The sequence below is a fragment of the Aquarana catesbeiana genome, linkage group LG08 (genome assembly GCF_042186555.1).
Source record: "Aquarana catesbeiana isolate 2022-GZ linkage group LG08, ASM4218655v1, whole genome shotgun sequence".
Taxonomy (NCBI): Eukaryota; Metazoa; Chordata; class Amphibia; order Anura; family Ranidae; genus Aquarana; species Aquarana catesbeiana.
The window spans coordinates 18,320,443-18,336,857 of NC_133331.1; the positions used below are offsets into that span (position 1 = coordinate 18,320,443).

The 16,415-nt window shown below is 43.4% G+C and overlaps 1 protein-coding gene across 1 annotated transcript in view; it reads left to right on the forward strand.

The window, feature by feature from the left end:
* Positions 1–15,405, forward strand: part of LOC141105218 (C-type lectin domain family 2 member D-like) — a 123,708-nt gene extending 108,303 nt beyond the window's left edge. The window contains exons 6-7 of the mRNA XM_073595105.1: positions 11,498–11,610; positions 14,196–15,405. Of these exons, the coding sequence (XP_073451206.1) occupies positions 11,498–11,610; positions 14,196–14,316 (234 nt within the window). The 3' untranslated portion in view covers positions 14,317–15,405. The remainder of the gene's footprint in view (positions 1–11,497; positions 11,611–14,195) is intronic.
* The last annotated feature ends 1,010 nt before the right edge of the window (positions 15,406–16,415 follow it).

Here is a 16,415-nt window from a genome sequence, read left to right on the forward strand (position 1 = left end):
CATGTTGTGGCATCCTTCATTTCATACATGTTGCCCTTGATGCATTTGTTTGTACATTTTTTTTTTTTTTTGTGTTCGATTTGTATATGTTGTATTTTTTGTCACTTTTTTGACCTTTGGAATAAAATTATTTTTATACTTACATTGTATCATTTATGGTAATGCCCTAAAAATCCCACCCAAGGGGAATCCTTTGTTCTTTTATCAATTTACTGTAATCAGTTAATGTAGATAGACAATAGGGTCAATTTTAATAGTAGTGATATGCATAAAAAAAATGAAAATGATATACATATAAATGTATACATACACATATATACACACACACACACACACATGTGTGGAAGGGGGGGGTTGTAAAAATTGGACGAAATATAATATTATAAAAATGGGAATAGGGATAAATTATAGAGATGAGGTTATAATGTAAATGTAAACAATCACTCTTTCACTAGTCTATATTAGACTGGTCCATATAGAACAAATATTGATTAGGTGTAACTTGCTCTATATATGCAATATGTACATCACGGCCAGCTGTCCAAGGATTCTGTGTAGTGTCATATTTATCATGAATCGAGTAATCAGGTATTAACAGATATCTAAAGTGAGTCAGGTAATTTATAATTAGGAAGGGGGGGTTAGGGGGAAGAAAGGGGAAGGGGTCTGGGATAGAGAGTGACCATACTTATGAGTACCCTCCTCCCCCCAAGAAAAGAAGAAGGAATGAAGACCAACCTAAAAGAGTATAGATATAAGGTTATTACGACATAGCTTATAGGTACAACTATAGTTAACACATACAGTATCTAGGCTTACATTAATTCATTAATACCCAATTTTAAAAAATAAAATTAGGATAGAATTTTATATCAAGCTGATATTCAAATAAATTGAATATCCAGTAAATTTCTCTAGCACACAGCTGTTTAACCACTTGCTGACCGCCGCACGAACATTTACGTCGGCAGAATGGCACAGACAGGCAAATGGGTGTATATATACGTTCCTTTAAATTTGCCGCCTGTGTAAACAAGCATCTCCTTGTTCTGCCTAGTGACAGGACACTGATCGTCTGCTCCCTCTCATCGGGAGCAGCGATCAGTGTCGTGCCACAGTAAGCCCTGCCCCCACAGAGTTAGAACACATCTCTAGGACACACTTAACCCCTTTCTAGCCCCCTAGTGGTTAACCCCTTCACTGCCAGTCACAATTACACAGTAATCAGTGCATTCTTATAGCACTGATCGCTGTATAAATGTCAATGGTCCCAAAATAGCACCGAAAATGTCCGATGTGTCCTCCATAATGTCGCAGTCATGATAAAAATCGCTGATCGCCGCCATTACTAGTGAAAAGAAAAAATGATTAATAAAAATGTCATAAAACTATCCCCTATTTTGTAGACGCTATAAGTTTTGTGCAATCCAATCAATAATCGCTCATTGCGATTTTTTTTTACCAAAAATATGTAGAAGAATACATATCGGCCTAAACTGAGGAAAAAATTATTTTTTTTATATATTTTTGGGGGATATTTATTATAGCAAAAAGTAAAAAATATTGCTTTTTTTTTTAAATTGTCGCTCTTTTTTTGTTTATAGCCCAAAAAATAAAAACCACAGAGGTGATCAAATACCACCAAAAGAAAGCTCTATTTGTGGGGAAAAAAGGACGTCAATTTTGTTTGGGAGCAACATCGCACGACCGCGCAATTGTCAGTTAAAGCGACACAGTGCCGAATCGCAAAAAGTGCTCTGGTCCTTGGGCAGCCAAATGGTTCCGGGGCTGAAGTGGTTAAATCTCTCAGCTGGAGAGAGATATCTGGGGATCTGCTCTATAACCCATACTTTTAGTCCAGTAGTGGATTTGCGATGGACCTCTGCGAAGTGTCTCGGAAAACAATGTGGGTCTTCGCCTCCCTCGATAAACCGCCTATGTTCGCCGAACCTCTGCCTTAAGGCTCGAATCGTTCGACTAACATATGTAAGGCCACAGGGACACGTGAGGCCATACACTACAAAGTCTGATGAACAATTATAAAATTCTTTGAGTTGGTAAGTTTTCCCTTTTGGACAGAATGATTTTTGACCATGCTATACAAATCTACATGTTTTACACAATGCTTTGCGACATTGGTACATGCCTACCAATGGTATCAGTACAGGCACGGTTGGTGGAACTACGGTGGATTTGAATTCGCTAGGAGCCATTTTGTTTTTAAGGTTTGGGGCCCTACGGTATGTGACCCTAGGGCAGTGATGGCGAACCTATGGCACGCGTGCCACAGCTGGCATGCAGAGCCATCTCTGTGGGCACGTGAGAGGGTCCAGGTTCACGGTGGGGAGAACACGGCAGCAAGCAGCGAGGTGCAGGAAATTATCTGCACAAGTGAGTGGGCGGCTCTGCAGCCTCCGCGCGGAAGGCTACAGACCTGAGAGCACGGGAGGGAGAGAAACAAGAAGCGGCGAGGTGCAGGAAACTGCACGAGTGAGTGGGCAGCCCAGCATCCTTCGCGTGGTAAGCTACAGGCCTGACAGCGCGGGAGGGAGAGAAGAGCTTCACCGCTTAATTTTATGGCCGAAGAGGGGCGCAGCATCCCTGGTGCCCTCCGGAGCCTGGACTCCTCAAGCCTCCTTCAACAGTGAGGCCCGGAGAACAGACTGACGGGAAGACGAGGACAGGCGAGAGGAAAAGGCTGTGAGGGAGCTGCTGGATGGAACAGAGCTGAGGGCTCTCCCGGATCAAGGATGGAGACAGGTATTAGGCACAATTATACACTGAATATCTGCAGACAAAGACTGGGGCAGGGAGGCAGAGCAGAGATTGCAGATAGGGACAGAGCTAGAGGTCTCCCTTTCTCTCAGCTCCCCTCTTTTTTCAGTCCCCCCCTCTGTGTCCCCCTCTTTCTGCTCCCCCTCTCTGTCCCCTCTCTCTCTCTCTGTCCCCTTCCTCGCTCTTTGTGTCCCCTCCCTCTCAGCATCTCTCTCACACCCCTCACTCTCTCTGCCCCCCCTCTCTCTGCCCCCCCTCTCTCTCTCTGTCCCCTCTCTCAATCTCTCTGTCCTCTCTCTCTCTCTCTGTCCCCTCTCTCTCTCTGTCTTCTCTCTCTGTCTCTGTGTTCCCCCTCTCTCTCTCTGTCCCCTCTCTCTCCCTGTCCCCCGTCTCTCCCTGTCCCCCCTCCCTATCTCTGCCCCCCCTCCCTCTCAGCATCTCTCTCACACCCCTCTCTCTCTGTGTCCCCTCTCTCTCTCTCTGTCCCCCCCCTCTCCTCTCTCTCTCTGTCCCCCCCTCTTTCTGTGTGTCCCCTCCCTCTCAGCATCTCTCTCACACCCCTCTCTCTCTCTCTGTGTCCCCCCTCTCTCTCTCTGTCCCCTCTCTCTCTCTCTGCCCCCCTCTCTCTCTGTGTCCCCCTCTCTCTCCGTGTCCCCTCTCTCTATATTCACTCTCTCTCTGTCCCCTCTCTCTCTCTGTCCCCTCTCTCTCTGTGTCCCCCCTCTCTCTCTGTCCCCTCTCTCTCTGTCCTCTTTCTCTGTCCCCTCTCTCTCTCTCTCTGTGTCCCCTTTCTCTCTGTGTGTCCCCTCTCTCTCTCTGTCCCCTCTCTCTTTCTCTGTATGTCCCCCCTCTCTTCCTCTCTATGTTCCCTCTCCCTCTCTCTGTGTCCCCTCTCTCTCTCTCTGTGCCCCCCTCTCTCTCTCTGTCCCCCCTCTCTCTCTGCCCCCTCTTTCTCTCTCTGTCCCCTCTCTCTCTGCCCCCTCCCTCTCAGCATCTCTCTAACACCCCTCTCTCTCTCTGTCCCCCTCTCTCTTTCTCTCTGTCCCCCTCTCTCTCTCTGTCCCCCCTCTTTCTCTGCCCCCCTCTCTCTCTGTCCTCTCTCTCTCTCTCTCTCTCTCTCTCTGTCCTCTTTCTCTCTGTCCCTTCTCTCTCTCTCTCTTTCCCCTCTCTCTCTGTGTCCTCCTCTCTCTCTCTGTCCCCTCTTTCTCTGTCCCTTCTCCCTCTCTGTGTATCCCCCCTCTCTCTGTCCCCTTTCTCTCTCTCTGTCCCTTCTCTCTCTCTGTGTACCCTCTCTTTCTCTCTGTCCCCTCCCTCTCTCTCAGCATCTCTCTCACACTCCTCTCTCTGCCCCCCTCTCTCTCTCTTACAACCCCCCTCTCTCTCACACACACAACCTCTCTCTCTCACAACCCACACTCTCTCTTTCTTTTACACACACCCCCATCTCTCTCACACACCCCCTCTCTTTTGCTCAGCACCCCTCTCTCATGAATTGCCGTGTTGGCAATTTACAACACAAAACCAACTTATTTTTTTCAGTTAGAGCATTTGGGCTCAAAAAGGTTCACAAAAATAACCCATTCTCAGCCAATATCGTTTTCTTTGGTAGATATATAGATGATATCATTGTCATCTGGGATGGTACCCCCGACCTCATTCATTCATTTGTCCAACACTGTAATGACAGCCCATATGGGCTGTCATTCACATTTACTTCAGATCCCACTACATTGGCCTTTTTAGACTTAGAGTTGGGTCATGATGGCCAGACAATTTGTCCCAAAACCATGTGAAACCAACCGCTGGCAACTCCTATTTGCATTTCAGGAGCTGCTATTATCCCAAATGGATTAACAACATCCCTAAAGGCCAATTTTGTCAATTACGACAAAATTGTACTAAGGATACTGACTATATCGAACTCAGTGCCAACTTTAAAAGAAAATTCCTTGATAAACAGTACACTGAGGACCTAGTAGATCAAGCTTATAAACTTTATCTTCAAGGAAAACCACCCAAAGCCTAAAAAACTTTGACAGAACATTCCACTAGGTTTGTTACCACATTCCATTCACAATAAAAAAAGATGGAGAACATATTATCCAATCATTGGGATATTTTACAACAAGATCCACATCTGAAAACTATTCTTCCTACACACCCTAGGGCCACATACCATAGGGCCCCAAACCTTAAAAATAAAATTGCTCCTAGCAAATTCAAATCCACCGTAGTTCCACCAACCGTGCCTGTACTGATACCATTGGTAGGCATGTACCAATGTCGCAAAGCATTGTGTAAAACATGTAGATTTGTATAGCATGGTCAAAAATCCTTCTGTACAAAAGGAAAAACTTACCAACTCAAATAATTTTATAATTGTTCCTCAGACATTGTAGTGTATGGCCTCACGTGTTCCTGTGGCCTTATCTATGTTGGTTGAACGTTCAGAGCCTTAGGGCAGAGGTTCGGCGAACATAGGCAGTTCATTGAGGGAGGCGAAGACCCACATAGTGTTCCGAGACACTTCGCAGAGGTCCATTGCAAATCCACTACTGGACTAAAAGTATGGGTTATAGAGCAGATCCCCAGATCTCTCTCTCCAGCTGAGAGATTTAAACAGCTATGTGCTAGAGAAACTTACTGGATATACTATCTAGATGATCAATCACCAGGTGGTATAAACAAAGGGATTAAGATAGCTACCATCCTTTAGTTCCCTATTTTCAGCTCTATATATAATTCTATCCTAATTTTATTTTTGAGTATTGGATTTTAATGAATTAATGTAGGCCTAGATATGTGTTACCTATAGTTGTACCTATAAGCTATGGCGTAATAACCTTATATCTATACTCTCTTAGGTTGGTCTTCATTCCTTCTTCTTTTTTTGGGGGTGGTGGGTACTCGTAAATATGGTCACTCTCTATCCCAGACCCCTTCCCCTTCTCCTTTCTTGCCCCTAATCCCCCCTCCCCTTTTTAATTATAAATTACCTTACTCACTTTAGATATCTGTTAATACCTGGTTACTCAATTCATGATAAATATGATACTACCCAGAATCCTTGGACAGCTTACCGTGATATACATATTGCATATATACAGTATGTCTAATACAGACATAGTGAAAGTGTGTTTGTTTATATTTACATTATAACCTATTTTTATATTTATCCTTATTCCTTATTAAGAATTTGGTCTCTTAATCCTTATTAAGAGACCAAAAATAATGGGACAATTGGCTGCTCAGCTGTTCCATGGCCAGGTGTGTGTTATTCCCTCATTATCCCATTTACAAGGAGCAGATACAAGGTCAAGAGTTCATTTCAAGTGTGCTATTTGCATTTGGAATCTGTTGCTGTCAACTCTCAATATGAGATCCAAAGAGCTGTCACTATCAGCGAAGCAAGCCATCATTAGGCTAAAAAAAAAACAAATCCATCAGAGAGATAGCAAAAACATTAGGGGTGGCCAAATCAACTGTTTGGAACATCCTTAAAAAGAAAGAACGCACCGGTGAGCTCAGCAACACCAAAAGACCCGGAAGACCACGGAAAACAACTGTGAAGGATGACCGAATAATTCTTTACAAAAGAGAGAAGGACGGCGCCCTCTAAGTGCAGCATGTATGATAAAAGTATTTATTTCAATGGATAAAAAACACTCACATTTAAGTAGTTAAAAACCCAGCATATAGAGTAATGTCATCCACGTGTTCCCGGGGGATGTGGGTGTCACGGGCCAGTGGAGGAGATCCTGGGATGTGAATCCTGTGACCTGGGTCCTGGTGGCTGTTCCGGTGGTGTCGTTGGTGTTTGGATCCTTCGGGCGGCTAGGGTGTTGTTCCTGGATCTTCCGTGGAGCGCTGTGCTGTCCTGCGTGTACACTTCCGGGAACGATGCGAGGCGGGCGGTGGTTCGCGTTCGGAGCATGCGTGCTCCTTCATCAGGCTGTGCTGGTGGCCATATTGAGTGTTGGGACTCCACCGCGGCCGTCCTCCCTCAAGAACAGCGGTACCCCAGTGAGCCCAGCGCTTCTCCTCCTGCCGGACTGGACTGTCAACTGATGCCACCTACCCTTGTTGGGATTTTTACATGCCTGAATTTAACTTCACAAATGTGAGTTGCTTGTATCAAGTGTATATTAAAAATGTGTTATACAAAAGCACCTAGAAGTGCCTCTCTCCTTGTCTTTTCAGTGTTATTGGAACACGGTTCTCTGTTCCTTTGTGACGGCAGCCCTGCGTGTTGGATCTCTCACCATCTCCCCTTATGAACATTGGACTATTAATACTTTTAATGACCTTGGATTACTGTATATTTGATTTATCCTTTGGCCCTGATTGTTGTGTTGAACTAATGTTCATGCCACATCACACTATGGGATTGGTTGCTCTAGTTCTCTGCACCTTCACTTGTATTATTGAGTAAATACAATATAACTATGTATTTTTTCATTGTATTTACTATTTTATCAATATGTAGATCAAAGGTGTGGCCTTTGACCTGCATATGACACCAATTAAAGAAACCTTTTAATGTTAATACGTTTGTTTTCTTAATAAATATATTACTATACAACCCGTTATTATCCATTAGTAAATAATAATCAGCTCTGTGTTTTTTTTTTATCTCATTTAATTACCATTTATATATTTTTTCATTTTTTATTAGCTTATTTTTAACTTTTTTTAGTGTTGGATTAAACAAAAGCATCAAAGAAAATGGTCGAAATGTAATAAATGCCTTATTTTCATTTGCAAATAACTTTGCCATGTTTGTACCAAAAACTTTCTAGTATAATTTTAACCAGGGCCTATGAAAAAGCAGAAGCCACACATGCACTGGCTTCCTATGCAACATGTGAAGCTTAAATGATAAGAGAACAGGGCCGCATAGATGAAGAACATCATAAAAGTGAAGCTGAAGTGCATAAAAGTAAAGCTGAAGCACTTAAAAGTAAAGCCGAAGCGCTTAGAAGAAAATCAGAGGTGAAAGCATCTTTACATATTCTCTAGCAAGAAAAAACTGCTGCAGCAGCCTTAGCTGAAGCTGAAGTTCTCATGAGAGCTGCCGAAGAACAGTACAGAGAACGCTCTGCCATAGAAACCCAGATGACACATCTCAGTGCAATCCAACGCACCTGTGAGTATGTACAATTGCACGCGACCACAAACTCCCGATGAGCAGTCTAATGATGCATCAAAATCGTCAAAAGTCCCACTAGCAGCAGACAACTTTGATATTACTCGATGCTACAAGACTGAACCAGAACTGTACTATGACAAGCCAAGCGGTTACATACTCAGAGACCAATCTGTTGATCCTTCAGGAAACCAAACAAATGGTGACGTAATCCCTGCTCAGGAAAACATAAATCTGGCCTATAGCAGAAAGACTTGCAGCAAGGGAGCACAACCACACGACCAGAGTGGATTGCACCCCCGCTGTCTTATCAGCCACAAACATGCCCTGTGTTTGTTACCAGAAAATACTCACCCGAGGCAGCAGGAGCCACAGATGTGACAAAATACTTGAAGTAAGACAGAGATGTCACAGAATGCAGGATGAAGGTGGATGTGTTCAGAAACAGCCCCTTACCAGCTGTAGCTATCTACAACCTCAGACGAGCAGCTCAGGAAGGTAAAGAAGAGCATGGCACAGATGCCCAACAGTTTGCCATGAGAAATTTTTATGTGGATGATGGACTCGCTTCTTTCTCCAGCAACGAAGAGGCTATTGACATTCTGAAAAGAACAAGAGAGATGTTAGCAGAATCTAACATGAGGTTGCACAAGATAGCTTCCAATAGCAGCAAAGTCATTGAAGTGTTTCACTTAGAGAACCGTGCAAAAGACCTCAAGGACCTGGATCTAGGAACAGATTCACTATCCCTTCAAAGAAGTTTAGGTCTCAGTTGGGATCTGAAAACCGAAAGTTTCCCATTTAGAGTATCCAGAGAAGAGAAGCTGTTCATGAGAAGAGGTGTCTTGTCCACAGTCAACAGCCTTTATGACTCCCTGGGGTTCGTACCCCCCAACACCATGCAAGGTAAAGCTCTTATGAGAGAAATTGCCATTGAACATGAACAAAGTGAATGGGACCCACCTCTACCTAAAGAGAAAGAAATGCAGTGGAAGTTGTGGAGAGACTCATTGATAGAGCTTGAACAACTCATCATTCTAAGGTGATATGTCCCTGTTTCTTTGTCTACCACGAAGCAAAGAGAATTGTGCATATTCTCAGATCTTCCACTATGGCTATAGCAGCTGTAGCCTACCTTAGAGTAGTGGACTATGAATGACAAAGTTATGTTGGGTTTACCATGGGAAAGTCCAAACTAGCCTCACATCCAGCTCACACTGTTCCACGCTTAGAGCTTTGTGCTGCTGTCTTAGCAGTGGAAATGGCAGACTTGATCGTTGCTGAACTAGACATTGAGATCCATACAGTGAAGTTTTACACAAACAGCAAGATTGTGTTATGCCGCGTACACACGACCGGACTTTACGGCATACTTGGTCCCGCGGACTTTTCAACGGACTTTCCGACTGACTTTTCGAATGAACGGGCTTGCCTACACACGATCAACCAGAGTCCGACGGATTCATACGTGATGACATAAGACCGGACTAAAACAAGGAAGTTCATAGCCAGTAGCCAATAGCTGCCCTAGCGTCGGTTTTTGTCCGTCGGACTAGCATACAGACGAGCGGACTTTTCGACCAGACTCGAGTCCGTTGGAAAAATTTGAAACATGTTTCATCTCTAGGTCGTGTGACGCTGTACCCTAACAAAATTGATGTCCTTTTTTCCCCAAAATTGAGCTTTCTTTTGGTGGTATTTGATCACCTCTGCTTTTTTTATTTTTTGCTCTATAAACACAAAAGTGCGACAATTTTGAAAAATAAACAATATTTTTTACATTTTGCTATAATAAATATCCCCAAAAAATGTTTCATTTCTTCCTCAGTTTAGGCAAATATATATTCTTCTACATATTTTTGGTAAACAAAATCGCAATAAGCGTATATTGATTGGTTTGCGCAAAAGTTATAGCGTCTACAAACTATGGGAAAGATTTATGGCATTTTTATTATTTATTTTTTTACTAGTAATGGTGGCAATCTGCGATTTTTATCAGGACTGCGACATTATGGTGGACAGATCAGACGCTTTTGACATATTTTTGGGACCATTGACAATTTTACAGCGATCAGTGCTATAAAGGGGATTGATTACTGTAAAAATGTCACTGGCAGGGAAGGGGTTAACACTAGGGGGCGATCAAGGATTTAATTGTGTTCCCTCTCTGTGTTCTACTTTGTATGAACACACGATCAGTCATTTCTCCCCTGAAAGAACCGTTTACACACACAAATCCGGTTCTTGCTCTGTCACGAGCGTTCGCAGGTGTCCGGCGGGTCATCGCGCCCGCCGGGCACTCGCATCGGCAGCGAGCCTCGCATGTGCCCCTAGTGGCCACAATGGGAAGCGATGTAAGGTAACGTCGAATTGCCCAGCCGAGCCAACCTAAAACTGCGGCGGCTGGTTGGCAAGTGGTTAAAACACTTTTTAGGAATTAAAAAAATAGCCAAAATAGAATAACATTTTTTCCTTTTGTTTACACTTTTTTTTTTAAATCTATATATTACATTTTTTTTTCACCATTTTTGCAAAGCAATATTGCCAAAAGAAAGTATGGTTTGTCCCCCCCACCCCACAAAAAATGTATGTATCACTTTGTTATCTTCACTAATGACAAATTTATTGATGAATAAACAGGCCTATGGTGGAGAGATAAAAATTGATCCAGTTCAAAAGAGGTATAAAAGGTACGAGAGATATACTGGTTATATTACATAGTTTTGGTAAATCTAAAGTTGATTGTACAAGGATTGTATAGTCAGACTGTAAAATGTATGGTGAGCTTTAAATTTGGAAGAACAGAACTCTTATATCAGGAGAACCTATTTCTCTTTCGCGTTGTGATCTCCTGATTTTATTTCTATAATAGTTGTCCAGCATTATGCCATAGGTCCATCCATTTCTTTTGTTGTGTCTATAGAGGGATCAGGGTCTCCTCCTATCTATGTATTATCACATTTGAATTGGATGATTGATTGTTCTCTTTTATGAAGTAGGATTTTCTGCTATGTTCAGGTTACGCATACTGTAGACCAGTGTTTTTCTCAACTCCAGTCCTCAAGGCGCCCCAACAGGTCATGTTTTCAAGATTTCCCTCAGGTGAAACGGCTGTGGTAATTACTAAGGCAGTGAAACTGATCAAATTACCTGTGCAAAATAATGGAGAGCCTGAAAACATGACCTATTGGGGCGCCTTGAGGACTGGAGTTGAGAAACATTGCAAAGGTCATAAGACTGGACACAGGAAATTTCCATAAAGAGTGACAAGTTTATCTACCAAAGAGATAATTTATTACACATGTGACAGTGCTGGGTATTATTAGGTGATGTTTTCTTTGTATGGTTTTGTGTTCTTTGATTGGTTTAATATAGAAGATTAGCCATGTACAATGATCGTGCTACCAATGGAACATCAGGAAACTGACAAATATTTTTTTCATTTTTTTTAGTGACTGTTGTCCACAATAGAGATTTTGTAGAAATGATGGAATAGACAGATCTTCAATCTTCTATCCAATGTGTGTGTCCGATGTCTGTGGTTGGATTGTGACAGATGATGTTCTCTTCTCCCAGGAGTTTATACACAGATCCATCAAAGGACCATCATATCAAGTGTTCTGGATTGGTCTGTACAGAGATGGAGATGGATGGAGATGGGTGGACGGTCGGCTCTATAATACCAGCCAGTAAGTGACTCTTCATCTACACTGAGAATATGAATGTTCGACTATGTTTAAAAAAAAAAGGGATTTACAACAGGCTGGGACTTTAATTGTGCCTCAGAGGAGTATAATAAAAAATATACACATACTGAAATTTATAGAAAATTATACAAACTATTCATCTGCCAAACTGCAAAATCTTCTAAGAATGAACAGGTTAAAAATGAGATACAATTTTGGAATCTTGAAGTCAGGGTGTGCTAGTCCCAAACACAGTAAAGCAGATATGGCCTACATGTTTTGCAGACAGTTCCACTTCGTCAGGGCCTTGAGGGTAGCAGCACAGTAGATATCATATAAATTCTAGAGATATCAATGAACAATATACAGTATCTCACAAAAGTGAGTACACCCCTCACATTTTTGTAAATATTTTCTTCTATCTTTTCATGTGACAACACTGAAGAAATGACACTTGGCTACAATGTAAAGTAGTGAGTGTACAGCTTGTATAACAGTGTAAATTTGCTGTCCCCTCAAAATAACTCAACACACAGCCATTAATGTCTAAACCGCTGGCAACAAAAGTGAGTACACCCCTAAGTGAAAATGTCCAAATCGGGCCCAAAGTGTCCATATTTTGTGTGCCCGCCATTATTTTCCAGCACTGCCTTAACCCTCTTGGGTATGGAGGTCACCAGAGCTTCACAGGTTGTCACTGGAGTCCTCTTCCCCTTCTCCATGACGACATCACAGAGCTGGTGGATGTTAGAGACCTTGCGCTCCTCCACCTTCCGTTTGAGGATGTCCCACAGATGCTCAATAGGGTTTAGGTCTGGGGACATGCTTGGCCAGTCCATCACCTTTACCCTCAGCTTCTTTAGCAAAGCAGTGGTCATCTTGGAGGTGTGTTTGGGGTCGTTATCATGTTGGAATACTGCCTTGCGGCCCAGTCTCCGGAGGGAGGGGATCATGCTCTGCTTCAGTATGTCACAGTACATGTTGGCATTCATGGTTCCCTCAATGAACTGTAACTCCCTAGTGCCGGCAGCACTCATGCAGCCCCAGACCATGACACTCCCACCACCATGCTTGAATTTAGGCAAGACACACTTGTCTTTGTATTTCTCACCTGGTTGCCTCCACATATGGTTGACACCATCTGAGCCAAATAGGTTTATCTTGGTCTCCTCAGACCACAGGACATGGTTCCAGTAATCCATGTCCTTAGTCTGCTTGTCTTCAGCAAACTGTTTGCGGGCTTTCTTGTGCATCATCTTTAGAAGAGACTTCCTTCTGGGACGACAGCCATGCAGACCAATTTGATGCAGTGTGCAGCGTATGGTCTGAGCACTGACAGGCTGACCCCCCCCCCACCCCTTCAACCTCTGCAGCAATGCTGGCAGCACTCATACGTCTATTTTCCAAAGACAACCTCTGGACATGACACTGAGCCTGTGCACTCAACTTCTTTGGTGGACCATGGTGAGGCCTGTTCTGTGTGGAACCTGTCCTGTTATACCGCTGTATGGTCTTGGCCACTGTGCTGCAGCTCAGTTTCAGGGTCTTGGCAATCTTCTTATAGCCTAGGCCATCTTTATGTAGAGCAACAATTCTTTTTTTTCAGATCCTCAGAGAGTTCTTTGCCATGAGGTTCCATGTTGGACTTCCAGTGACCAGTATGAGAGAGTGAGAGCGATAACACCAAATTTAACACACCTGCTCCCCATTCACACCTGAGACCTTGTAACACTAACGAGTCACATGACATCGGGGAGGAAAATGGCTAATTGGGCCCAATTTGGACATTTTCACTTAGGGGTGTACTCACTTTTGTTGCCAGTGGTTTAAATTTTAATGGCTGTGTGTTGAGTTATTTTGAGGGGACAGCAAATTTATACAAGCTGTACACTCACTACTTTACATTGTAGCAAAGTGTAATTTCTTCAGTGTCGTCACATGAAAAGATAGAATAAAATATTTACAAAAATGTGAGGGGTGTACTCACTTTTGTGAGATACTGTATAAGTAACTTGATTTAGCATGAGGAATGAAAAATAAAAAAGAGAGAAAAAAGGGATACAGTAATACATAGATGTACATAGATATCATATCATATATAACATTTGTTAATGCAGCTTATATTTTATTTAATATATTGTATATATATATATATATATATTCCTCATGCTAAATCAAGTTACTTAAATATTGTTCATTGATATCTCTAGAATTTTTTATGATATATACTATGCTGCTACCCTTAAGGCCCTGACGAAGCGGAACTGTCCGCAAAACGCGTAGGCCATATCTGCTTTACTGTGTTTGGAACTAGCACACCCTGACTTCAAGATTCCAAAATTGTATCTCATTTTTAACCTGTTCATTCTTAGAAGATTTTGCCATTTGGCAGATGAATAAAGTTTGTATAATTTTCTATAAATTTCAGTATGTTATATATATATAGTTGTATACTCTTAGGGGATGGTGCCTCTGCAGGAGTACTTGTGACTCCACGTCTACCCCAACCTTTATACACGAGAATATGAATGTTGTTCATCCAGAAAACAATAGATCCTCATAACTCCTCATTGTTATTTATTACCCAGATTCCACCTATCAGGATCTTCAGGAGACTGTGTATGGATGGAAGCAGATTCTGGATATAATAGAGATCGCTGTCAATCCAAACACAACTGGATTTGTCAGAAGAGATCTCTGAAGATCTGACAGTTACATCACAGCAAACTGACACACTGTTAAGAAAACAGATCACCCACAATACAGAGTAATACAGGAAGATTACATCTCAATATCACATATCATCACCATTCTAGAGCAGCCTTTCTCAAACTTTTTCAACACGGAGGAACCCTTGAAATAACTTTCCAGTCTCAGGAAACTTCTGATAAAGATTACTATATCTACAGCTCAGAATACATTAGTGTGATGGTCAGTGGGAAGAACGCTCCTTACACTTGTGGTCATTGGGAAGAGTTACTCTCTTACAGATAGCTAAAAAGATCAATGGTGTCAGGCCAGGTTCACATACTGTATATGCAATTGGATGCATGTTTCCCTGCATCCAATGTGCATGACAGGCGAGTGTGACCGTCTCTCAATGGAGCGGGTTCACACAGGTCCAGGGCAGCCATGGTCTGGATTGCCGTAGGGTCCTTTGCGTCTTTGGGTCTGGTTCAGGTGCAAATTCAGGCAGAAATTCGGACCTGAACTGGTGAACAGACACGCACCGGACCCCAAACACAAACCCGCGGCCACACATATGTTGTCATATTTCTTGTTCAATGTTCTTATTGATCAGTAACCTCTTGCCACCCACGTAATGCATATGTTCGGCAGCAAATAGGGTGCAATTTAATATCTACACATAGCACACAGGGCCGCCATAAGTGGGGGACAGCCCATACACAGGTACGGGGCACAGGTGTCCTGAGGGGCCAGCCACCAGGGTTGCCACCTGTCCAGTTTTGACCCGGACAGTCTGGGTTTCAGTCTGCCTGAAATATGGACACAGATATCTCATGTCCAACCGTCATGTCCCAAAGCAAGTGTCGGGTGCTCTGCTCTCAGCGCATTGCAGCACCGGTGAGGATTCCAATCATGTGTCGAGCCAGCACAGCAGCGCCTGTCTGTACTCTCTATGCATTCGTCCCGCCTCCCTCGCCTCTCCCATCGCCCAGTGGGAGGAAAATATTGCTACAGTAGACCCGCTCCACCTCCCAGCACCGTCCCCAAACTCAAGTTGCCACACTTTCCAGGCCGCAGGGGCTCCCGCTGGTAAGGCAAGCTAATTTGGGTCTTAGGGGAAGGGGTCACTCATATGAGGGGACTCTGACCTAATTGGTTCAGTAAGGGGTTCTAATGGAGCTCTTTTGGGGGTGGGCAGTGCTAATATAAAGGGCCTTTGATTTAATTGGTTCTGTAAGGGGGGGCGTTGATATAAGGTGACTCTGAGCTAATGGGGGGTCTCTAAGGCGGTACTGACTGCTGATCTAATGGTTGGAGACCAACCATCAGATCAGTCAGCACCTCTTCTTCAGAGGCCCCCCATTAGATCAGAGTCCCTTAATATTAGAACCCCCATTAGAGACCCCTCCATTAGATCAAAGTCCCCTTATATCAACACCACCACCCTTAGAGAGCCCCATAAGGGGAAGACTCTAATCTAATGGGGGTCTCTATGGGGGCCACTGGATTTAAAAGGGTGGTGTGACACCTAGTGTTGCCACCTGTCCGAGATTCAACCAGACAGTCCAGGCTTTGAAAAATGTCTCCAGGTTTCAGTCTGCCTATCTCTTTGCTATTTGGGGATGTCTCTTTGTAGGCAAATTCAGTGAAACAGCCAGTGGACAAGCCCTTGAGAATGTTGGTGGTCAGGCTCAGGGGGGCCCAGGCCTAAAGCTGTGTAAGGGGCCCCAAAATTTCTGGCAGCACATACACTATAAGAGCCTTTACATGCACATGAACTTTAATGGCATCCCAGTCTTAGTCCGTAGGGTTCAATATTGAGTTGGCCCACCCTTTGCAGCTATAACAGCTTCAACTCTTCTGGGAAGGCTGTCCACAAGGTTTAGGAGTGTGTCTATGGGAATGTTTGACCATTCTTCCAGAAGCGCATTTGTGAGGTCAGGCACTGATGTTGGATGAGAAGGCCTGGCTTGCAGTCTTCCCTCTAATTCATCCCAAAGGTGTTCTGTGGGGTAGAGGTCAGGACTCTGTGCATGCCAGTCAAGTTTCTCCACCCCAAACTCACTCATTCATGTCATTATGGACCTTGCTTTGTGCACTGGTCCAAATCATTTGGTGGA